Source organism: Crocuta crocuta, unplaced genomic scaffold, assembly GCF_008692635.1.
Source record: "Crocuta crocuta isolate KB4526 unplaced genomic scaffold, BGI_CrCroc_1.0 scaffold13, whole genome shotgun sequence".
Classification (NCBI taxonomy): Eukaryota; Metazoa; Chordata; class Mammalia; order Carnivora; family Hyaenidae; genus Crocuta; species Crocuta crocuta.
The window spans coordinates 7,013,773-7,024,519 of NW_027530007.1; the positions used below are offsets into that span (position 1 = coordinate 7,013,773).

Below are 10,747 nucleotides of genomic sequence, written 5' to 3' on the forward strand. Positions count from 1 at the left end.
AAAAACACACCACCACCCCACCCAGTGACACAAAGGCCCACCCACGCACTGGCTACTCCTTTCTATCTGCTTCCCGCACCTTCCCGATACTTCCCTGTAATCCCAGCACTGAGGCCGGGCCATCAGAGGCGTGTGGTCGGTGCTCCTGGCCTCCAGGCACCCCCCCTCCCCGCAGACCTCTGCCGAGCACATGCCACGTGCCACGGCACCCCCACCATCCTACACCCCGGTCACTCCCAAGGCTTACAGCCCCCCAGCAGAGCCCGCTGCCCCCACGTCTATGCCAGGGCCATCCCTGTCCTCTCGAAGGGTCCCATGCCTGCTGCCACCACACCACCCAATGGGGCTTCAGAGCGTCACCTGCCCCCTGAAGCCCCCAGCTCACCTGACCCAGGACTGGTGGGTCCCCAGAGGGCCCGCAAGGCCTCCCAGCTCCACGCCCACTACCCTCACTTGTTTACAGGCCTCTGACCTCGGGCCTCCCAACGCCAGGGGGAAGTCTCTCATCTTTGCTGCCCCGTGAAACACCTGGCTCTGGTGACGCTCACAGCGAGTACCTGTGGTCATGGAGCCTGAGGTGCGGTGGCTGAGAAGGACCAGCGTCCTGCGTCCTGCGAGTCCAGGCCCATCACCCATGGAAGGAACCGCCCAGACACACAGGGAGCCCGTCAACGGGAGGGAGGCCACACCCGCCCCCCAGAGCCTGCTCTGTACCCTCAGTGGCACTAGAAAAGCCACTAGTAGGGACAGGGGATTTTACTAGAAATGCATGGGGCCCAGGAGGTCGAGAAGGAGGCGTGGGCAGTGCAACAGCCCCCGCCCATCCTTGCAAAGGTCATCAGCTCCAAGCCCCCAGACCGTGACCCTGGTCCCCAGAGATGGTAGCACTTGTTGGAAAGTGGCGTTTCCGTCATTCATCCGAGTGTCCAGGAGGAGGCCCAGGATGCTGCTCCCAGCTGCGGCCACCACACCAGGGAGTCAGGCCAAACTAATGCCCGAAAGGTCACATCTGGCCACAAATCCTGAAACCTGAGCTGCCATCTAGATGGCTTCCCAGGGACACACCACGTTTTCAGAGGCTCTGAAACCGCCCTCTCCTCCGCCCTCCACCCTCCTCCCAAGGCGCCCTGCGTACTCCCTGCCACCCAGCGGTTCTGGAAGGAGGGCCCAGCCGCGGCATCAGCGTCCCTGGGAAGCGGTCAGAAAGCCCGTGACAGCAGCTGGGGGCCGGGAGGCGGGAGGTCTTTTCCGGCACCGTCCGGGGGTTCCGGTGCCACTGAAGCCGGAGACCCGCGGGCTGAGCCGACTTGGGGGGCACCCCCGCCCCGGCCCCCGGCTCACCTGGCAGGAGAACCAGCCTTCGGGTGTGCACAGCCGGCTGCCCGCCTCGGCTCCGCGGTCGAAGTAGCTGCTGTGGTACTGCTCCGCCTTGAGCTTCTGGCACATGATGCCAACTATCCGCACGAACTCCTCCTGAGCCTCCGTGCCCACCGTGCAGACGTAAGAGCTCACCTGGAAGAGACCAAGAGCCATCGCTGAAGGCTGGCGCGGTCGGGGGGCTCCGAGTCCACTCGACGCCACGGCCCTCGGGGGCCCTGCCACCTGGGGTCCCAGCGCGGCTGAGCTCCCACGGTCCTGGCGGGGGACCCGTGAGGTGCAGCTGGGGTCAGTCGGCCACGCAACGAACTCAAGCTCCGGGAGTCCTGGCCCCGTCTCCCTGGCACTCGCTGCCGCCACAGGGGAAGAAACTCGAGAGGAGGTGGGCAGGTGGGGAATGTCACCCACCCGCCGCCCACGCCGCCCACTCAAGCTGGAGGGAGATCACAGCCGTGCAGCGAGATGCTGAGCACCCGGGGGGGGGGGCAGAGAAAGACCCCCACCCCTCCCCGCGGGACTCCTGGTCAAGCGCGAGTGACAGGACAGCAGACACGTTAACTGAGCACAGAGGGCCCAGCGGGGTCTGCGCGGCCATACCCGGTCCCGCGCCACAGGCCCTGCGATCTGTAGTCCGAGAACCACGGGCAGGCGTGGAGGTGGAGGGGGCAGGGCAGAAATCTGCGAAGTTAGGAGGCAAGACGGCCTCGGGGCCGCCTTCCAGCACGCAGGCAGGGGCGCCACCCTCCACAGCCCTCTGGGAACGCCCAACCTCACCGCTGCACGCCAGGCCTTGGCCTGGACTCTCGTCTTCTCTGAGGAGCGTGTTTTGATCTTTACGGAGGTCAGCGCCTGGGGAACGCACCCCACCTCTGTCCCAACATACAAGGTCGGACGGCAGCTGCACGGACCCCACCCTCGCGGCAAAAGGCGAGCGCCACGGGACCAAATTATCCTCCGAGCAGGACGGGACACCGCTGCAGCTCCGCCCTCCATCTTCACTGAAAGGGCAGCAGGACAGAGGCCACGTCGGGCACGGATTTCTCTGGGGACGGAGCGCCATGTCCCGTGGGAGCACCGGAGCTTTAAATCTACATCGGTGTTCGCTTCTCAATCTCTCAGGGGAGGAAGGATGTCGTCTCCTTCCTGGGCCCATGGAGTCAGAGCTCAGACCCACAACTGCTCAGAGCAGCTCCAAAAGCAGACACAACTTGGCCCTTCCCAGTTCTCGGAGGTCAGACCTCGACCCAGGGCCACGCAGAGAGAAAGGAGTGTCCTCAGGGGGACCTGGGCGTCTGTCACAGCCAGTGCTGGATGAAGACAAGTTCACGTCAAAATCCAACCACCTGATGGGTGACGACACTCACAGGTCGGTTCTATTCAGAACCCACGTGAGGCTTCAGTACAAAACGAAAGGGGGCCAAGGGCCCGGGTGGGGCCTCGACAGTCCCACAGGGCGTCAGCTCGGGGCAGACGCCAGCACCGTGTGGAGCTGGGGAGCCGGCTGCCAGCTGCACCCCAGGGACACCGCGAGGCGGCCCCGGCCAGGCCGTCCATCTGCAGAGGCGCACCCACCTCTCTCAGGTAGCTCCGGATCCGGCTCTCGCAGCTGTACCTCAGGTAGCTGGACTTACTCTTGAATCGAGACTCCAGACCTGCCACGAGCAAGAGAAGACAAGACCCCTGGACCCCGGCCGTCCTCTCTCAGGTCGCAGGCTGCGAGCACCACCTGCCCCATCCCGGAACCGTGCTGATGGTGTCCTGCTCTGGGGCTCTGGTCCTCTGCCTGGGGACGGTTCTCTGGCCCAACTGCCTGGTGGGCATCGAGACACACAGAGGGGCTTCGGCTCTGGGCACCCGAGCCCCCTCCTGCAGTCCAAGGGCGGCTCTGACAGCCTTGAAGGCGGGGCCCCGAGGTGGATGCGCCCAAGTGTCCATGACCGGATGATGGGCAAGCACAATGCGCTCCAGCCACACCACGGATGAGACCCAGCCTGAAGAAGGGAGATCCCGCCACACAGGCAGCACGCGTGCACCCGAGGGCACGGTGCCCAGTGAAGCAGGCCAGGAAGCCAGGTCCTGAGTGACCCCCGGGCGGCCCCTAGGGGAGTCAGATCCAGGCAGAGGGGAAGAGTGGGCGCTGGGGGCTGGGAAGGGATGTGGGGACAGGTTCCACTGAGGAGCATGAGAAAGTTCTGGAGTCGGATGTTGGTGCAGGCTGCACACCACGGGGAACGTGCTCAACCCTATCAACTGTACACTTAGAAAGATTTAAGTGGAACACGTTACATCACATATGCTTTCCCACAGCCGACAGATAAATAAGGGGGCCGGTCCCGGGGCCGCTGGTGCAAAGAGGCCAGGCAGGCCCGGCACCCGGGAACGGCAGTGGGCCCTGGCCTCCCCAGCACAGCCGGCTCCCGACAAGCCCTCCCGCTCCGGCCCCGCAGTACCTTCGAACCACGGCGGGTCCTCGGCCCTGGTCTCGGCCTCGGTGTTCTCACTGACCGTGTGCAGGAGGTCGGCCAGCAGCTTCTGCCGCAGCGGGGCCTGCTCGCCGGAGAGCAGCTGCCGGGCAGCCTGGATGAGCCCCGCCTGTGGCTTGTGGAATGCGTGGAGGAAGCGACCAATGTCACTCACATCTGCCACCAGAAGGGGGACAGAGAAAAACCAGCAGTCCTTTGAGCAGCTCTCCACACACCCAGCACCGCCACGCTTCTGGACCTGCCGGACCTCAAGGGCGTCCGGGGCCCCCGTGTTTGCCCAGATGCCAGCTAGCCCTTGGACTGGGCACCCACCCCTCAGCGTGGCACGGGGTCGGATGCAGAGGGGACGGCACCCGGTGAGTCGCTGCCCTTCTCTTCCCGGTGAGACCTCCCACGTCTGTGGGCCTCCTTCCAGACCTGCCTCCTGGAGCCACGCCTGACTGCGGCCCAGCAAGCGCTCAGTATCCAGTGGGGCCACGGTCTACGGGACCCTTCGTGACACCTCAGCCAACAGAAGTGGTGCCCCCACGGCCCGGCGGGTCATTCTGGGGATGAGAGGCTGTTCAATGCTTGAAAATCGATCCGTATAATCTGCCCTTAACAGGCTAAAGGTAGTCACATGATCATATCCGCTGACGGGAAAGCCGGCAAAGAAACTCTTCTGGGCCCAGGGCTTGGTGAGAAGTTTCCAGACTTCACGTGGAGAGTATGAGCACAGAAGGGAGGCACGGGCAACGTGGGCTTCATGGAAATGGAAAACCTTGCTCCGTGAAGGAGCCTGTTCTGGGGATGCAAAAACCAGCTGAGGAGCAGGAGGAAATCCCTGGAAGCCACGCACCTGCCAAGACTCGCATCCAGGACGTATGATGAGAGAGACCCGGAACTCAACCGTCCAAACTCCAATTAGAAAATGGACAAAATAGAAACGGATGAAGACGCACCTTCCGGGCGGGATGGACGGCCAGGCACCAGCCCAGGGAGAGGCGGGAAGGGCACTGACTGACGGGAACGCAAAGCCGTCCACGTGGGTACACCCCGCGCGCCATCAGAATGGCTGACATAGACCGACGCAACCAGAGGCAGGGGAGGCAGCTGTGGCCGTGGGGCAGGTGCTCCCGCTCTGGAAAACAGCCCGTTTCTTTAAAAACAACAACAACGTGGGGCACTGGGAGGTTCAGTCGGTTAAGCTTCCGACTCTTCGTTTCAGCTCAGGTCATGATCTCACGATTCCTGGGTTCAAGCCCCACGTCGGGCTCTGCGCTGGCCATGTGGAGCCTGCTTGGGATTCTCTCTCCCCTTGCTCTCTGCCTCCCCTCCTTGTGCTTTCTCTCTCTCTCTCTCTCTCTCTCTCTCAAAATAAATAAATTAAAAAAAAAACTTTATTGTGATGCGATCCAGAGCCCTTGCAATTCACACACTTGAAATGTACAAGTCCATGTTTCTTAGTCTATTCACAGAGCTGTGCCATCGCCTGCACATCCAACTCAGGGCATTTTCATCACCTCTGAAATGAACCCATACGCTTCAGCTGGGATCTCCTCCCTCAGCCGGAAACAACCTCTAGTCCCCTTCCGTCCCTGTGGACTTCTCTGCTCTGGACACTTCAATACGAACAAAATCGCAGGATGCGTGGCCTTCCATGACCGCCTCCTTTCCCTTCACGTGAAGCTTGCAGGGGTCATCCACGCAGTAGTGGGCATCTGTGCCCCATTCCCATCCAAGGTCAGTACACATTCCACTGCGTGAATGCACCACACTTCGTTTACCCATTTGTCCGTCAGTGGGCGTCATCTGTCTCTCCACCTCTTGGCATTTATGAGTAAAGCTTCCATAATAATCACATGGGAGGGGCACCTGGGAGGCTCAGTTAGTTAAGCGTTAAGGGTTAAGCTCCCTCTCTTTCTGTCCCTCCCCTGCTCACGCTGTCTCTCTCTCTTAAAAATAAAACATTAAAAAAAAATTTTTTTTTTTAATAATAATCACGTGAGAGACTGTGGACATGCTCTTTCACTCTTCTTGGGTGTGCATAGAGCGAGAAACAGGGCTGCTGGGTCACGTGAGCACTCTGCTGAGTCACTGGAGGGGGCCCTGGCCCACCCCGCTCAGCAGTGTGCATGGTCTCCGGCTCCCTCACACCCTCACCAGCACTGGACACTGGCCCAGCGGCTGCAAGGTGGCACTGCACTGCGCATGTGGTTGGCATTTCCCTGATGCCTAACAATATCGAGCACCTTTTCATGGCTTATTTGCCATTTAAAGATCTTCCCTGGAGGAGTGTCTATTCAGAACATTTGCCCATTTTTAAGTTGGGTTGACTTTCACTGTTGGGTTGTAAGAGCTCTTTGTTTATTCCAGATACAAGTCCCTTACCAGATACACGACTTGCCAATTTCTCCTCCCATCCTGTGGGTTGTCTTTTCAGCTTCTTGATGGTGTCACAATCACATTCTGAAGCCAAATGTATCTACGTTTTCCTTTAATCGTTCATGTTTTTGGTGTCCTCAGAATTCTTGGTCAAATTCAAGGTCATGAAGATTTATCCCTGTGTTTTCTTCTAAGGATTTTATATTTTTGGCTCTTGCACTCAGTAATGTACCCACTTTGGTTGATTTCTGCATATGGCGTGAGGTGAAGGTGTGACCCATTCTCTGGCAAGTGGAAGTCCAGTTGTCCCAGCACCGCTTATTAAAGAGATTATTCTTTCCCCCATTGAATGGCCTTGGCACCCTGTGATCACAGACACCTTTCTGGACTTTTCTGGACTTTCTTCCAGTCTACTGACCTGTATGTCCATCCCTAATGTCTTGAGTACCACTGCTTTGTAATAACTTTTGAAATCAGGAAGTGAGTGCTCCTCCTATGTTCTTTTTCAAGGTCACTTGGGCTGTTCCGGGTCCCTTGAAATTATATAAGAATTATGGATTAGAATCAGCCTGACAATTTCTGCAAAGGAACCAGCTGCAATTCTGATAGGGACTGGGTTGATCTGTAGATCAGTTTGAGGAGTGCTGACATCCTGACGATGATAAACCTTCTGACCCACAAACGGTATGTTTTCCAATGTATTTAAGTCCTTCGTTTCTTTGAACAACGTCTTACAGTTTTCAGAGCATAAGGTTTGCACTTCTTTTGTTATGTTTATTCCTGAGAATTTTATTCTTTTTGATGCCACTATAAATATAGTTGTTCCCTTAATTTCATTTTTGTTATTCATTCCAAGCGTATGGAAACAAAGTAGGTTTTGGGTATTGACCCTGTATCCTGCAACCTTGCTGAACTCCTTTATGAGTCCTAATAGTTGTTTGGTTTTTTTTTAATAGTTTATTTATTTCTGAGACAGAGACAGAGCATGAGTGGGGGAGGGACAGAGAGCGAGGGAGACACAGAATCTGAAACAGGCTCCAGGCTCTGAGCTGTCAGCACAGAACCCGATGCGGGGCCCAAACCCACAAACCACAAGATCATGACCTGAGCTGAAGTCGGACGCTTAACTGACTTAGCCACCCAGGTGCCCCTGGTCCTAATAGTTTTTTACTGGATTCCTTAGAACGTTCTACACACAAGATGACAGCATCTGCTGATAATGGTAGCTCTACTTTTTCTTTTCCAATCTGGATGCCTGTATTTTTCTTGACCAACTGCCCTGCACAATGTTAAATAGATGACAAGACTGGACAGCCTTGTCTTTAAAAACTAAACATACACTCATCATCTGGCCCAGCAACTGTACTCCTAGACATTTGTCCCAAAGAAATGCAAACTTACGTCCACACAAAATCCTGTACACAGCTGGCCACGTGGGCTTTATACGTAATAGCTCCAAACTGGGAATGACCAAAACACCTCTCATAGAGGAGTGGATAACGGAACTGTGACCCAGCCACATCACAGGATGCCTCGTAGTGATAAAAAGGGACAGGCTCCCGGTCCACACCCACTTGGATGGATCTCAGGGGCTTGCTGCCAAGTGAGAAAAGCCCATCTCAAAAGATCATGCACTGTGTGATCCATTTCCCTAATGTTCTCGAAATGATTAACATTACAGAGATGGAGAACACATCAGTGGTTGCCAAGGACCAGGGGTGGCGGGGGTGGGAAGGGTGGGCATGAGCAGGAAGGGNCTGAATCTCGCCTGCAGCGGCAAATACATAAACCCACGTGGTGACACGACACAGATCACTACTTCAAAATAAATAATTTAAACTTCTTTTTTTTTTAAAGAAGTTCACCAAGAAGAAGGACTAGTGGNGGTCTGGGTGGAGAGGGGACTAAAGTGCCAGAAAGAGATAGACAGACAGAAAGAGGGAGGGGGGGAGACAGAGAAGAGGAAGGGAAGGAGAGAGACCGAGGGGAGGGACGGAGGGAGACAAGGCGGGGGGCAGGTGGGAGCGGCCAGGACAGCAACCCAACCTGCTCTGCTCCCAGCTACACCAGGAAACGGAAAAGAAAAGGGACAGCCAGCAGACCCTCAGCCCTGTCCTGCTCAGTCGCCGCCTCCTGCAAGGGGCCATCCCAGGAGCCATCACGGTGACTCTGCTCTCTGGCTGCCTCCTCTAGAAGGACAAGGCCCCACAGAGAAAGGGCGACCTCGGAGGAGACACAAGACGAGACTGCTCACACCGGAGTCCCAACCGCAGGGCAAAGCCACACTGAGGCTACTTTAGGCCCCGTCTGTCCCTTGGGTCGAAGAGGCCGGTATCTCCGTCCTCACAGCTCCCACTTCCTTCCCGGAACGCCAGCAGCATCTCTGAAATGTAAGCCACTTTTCACAAGACCCAGGAGCGCACACACGCTCTGCCACCAGCCTATGGCTCCAACGTGCCGCTTGTCATCGAGCTGGTTCTTAAATCCAGACGCCCCTAAAGAATCACCCCCGGGAGCGACTGCTCTGATGAGGCCCCCGACATGCCAGCACCGACAGAGCAGACGCAGCACATCCTGGGCCACCACCCTTCCCCTCGGAGCGCGCACGGTCTGATGGCAGGGAATGGCTTGTGGCTCTGGCTCTGCCTTACCCACAAACCTGTGCAGGCGCAACCCCCAGACCCCTCCTCGCTGCCCTCCGGAGTTACTAGGACACTTCCAATGAACATAAACAGAATCTACATGACTCAGAAAAGAAGAAACCTACAGCACTCAACTGGACGACCGGGCTCCCGACTCAGGGCTCCCCCCTTGGGAGCTCAGAGCGAGAAGACCCTCCCCTTCCCAGGCTGGCGTCCGGGGAAGGCCCTCGGCACCCCCAAAGCCAGGCCGGCTTCCCCGCCACTCTCCCACGTCCCTGCCACTTACAGCCTTGCCAGGTCTGGCCCGAGGTGAGAAGCACGAGCTCCGAGTTGTCAGGGACACTCAAGAAGTAGTCTGCAGTCAGCTCAGTGCCATCTTCGTAGAGGCACAGGCGGGAGCCAGCAATGGGGAGCTGCGGAGGGGGAGGGCAGGGCAGGGGGCTAAGGTCTCGGGTCTCAGGTGGCCCTTCCACCTGGCGTCCTCACAAGCAACCAGAAAACACTGTTTTAAAGCATCACAGCCGGGGGGCGCCTGGGTGGCTCAGTCGGTTAAGTGTACAACTTCGGCTCCAGTCATGATCTTGCGGTTCGTGGGTTCGAGCCCCACGTCGGGCTCTGTGCTGACAGCTCAGAGCCTGGAGCCTGCTTCAGAGTCTGTGTCTCCCTCTCTCTCTGACCCTCCCCTGCTCACGCTGTGTCTGTCTCTCAGAAACAAATAAAACATTAAAAAATTTTTTTAATAAATAAAGCATCATGGCCGGGGCTACGGGTCGTTCTAAAATATGACAAGTCACGTAAAAATATATACATGGTGGTGACGACTCTGCAGGATTCACCACCCAGATCCTTTCAAAACGAGCTCTTAAGGGCACTTAACATCCAAGCCCGTTTCAGAAAACGATGCCCCTAAACACACCCCCACCCATGAGGACACATCACCCGACTGGTGTCAGCACACGGGCACTCAGCACCCCCCGTCTTCCTGGGCAATGAGTAAGTAAGGAGAACATCTTACTGACAAAGACTCATTGCCTCTGTCTGACGACGTGGGACCGGCACCCGCACTGTCAGTTTGCTAACACTGTTGCTCCACACTCGTCAGCTTTAAGGGGGTTCATGGCAACTCCTCACGCCCAGCACCCCACACGCACACACCGCAACCAGCGCGGCTCCAAGGCCAGTCAGGAAAACAAACACAGTGAGAATCCAGTAAGAATGAGGACTGTAGTCTCTGGAACAGCAGTACTGGAAGGGCCTTTAACAGGCCTGAGAACGCAGCTCCTGCGTTTTACAGAAGAGGAAACTGAGGCTCAGAGAGGCATAGTGACTGTGCCCTGGAGCACACAGCAAGTTAGCAGATGGGCCCCAGAACCGGGGTCCCAGAACCTCGGGCCAGAGCTGCCATGATCTTCATGGTCAGAAGAGGGAGGTGTTGCCCCAGAACCCTCCACAAACTCCCGCCGAATGGGGCTGAGCGACTACAGGAAGAGAAGGACCCCGGACCCGGGCACCTGCGAGTGGCGGCCCGCGAACCCCGTTCCCAGGCACCTGGAAGTGGAAGCACCCCTTCCGCAGCACCTCCTGGTAGGTCCTCCCCGCCACCCCAAACTTCTTCGTCCCGTGCAGAGCCCGCAGCTTGAACGTCTTGGGCTTCTGGAACATAGTAAGCATCCTCAGGACCTCCGGCCCCGCCGACGGCACCTGCTTGGCCGGCCGCTCAGGCTGGTGCTCGCCCAGGACACAGAGATCAGCTGAGCGGCGGGGGTGCGGAGCTGGGTGGGCTCTGCGACCGAGACCCAGGCCGCGCGCGGTCTCCCGGAAACTCCATTACCCAGAAGGCCCGGGGAAGCGGCGGGGGGCCCCTGCCTGTGCGCAGGCGCC

General features: G+C 57.7%; 1 protein-coding gene across 1 annotated transcript in view; it reads right to left on the reverse strand.

Annotated features, from left to right (window-relative positions):
• The window catches only part of DFFB (DNA fragmentation factor subunit beta), a 15,287-nt gene extending 4,599 nt beyond the window's left edge, over positions 1-10,688 (reverse strand). The window contains exons 1-5 of the mRNA XM_077763886.1: positions 10,415-10,688; positions 9,153-9,279; positions 3,828-4,016; positions 2,950-3,029; positions 1,342-1,512 (exon numbers count right to left, since the gene is read on the reverse strand). Of these exons, the coding sequence (XP_077620012.1) occupies positions 1,342-1,512; positions 2,950-3,029; positions 3,828-4,016; positions 9,153-9,279; positions 10,415-10,537 (690 nt within the window). The 5' untranslated portion in view covers positions 10,538-10,688. The remainder of the gene's footprint in view (positions 1-1,341; positions 1,513-2,949; positions 3,030-3,827; positions 4,017-9,152; positions 9,280-10,414) is intronic.
• Between the last annotated feature and the right edge of the window lie 59 nt (positions 10,689-10,747).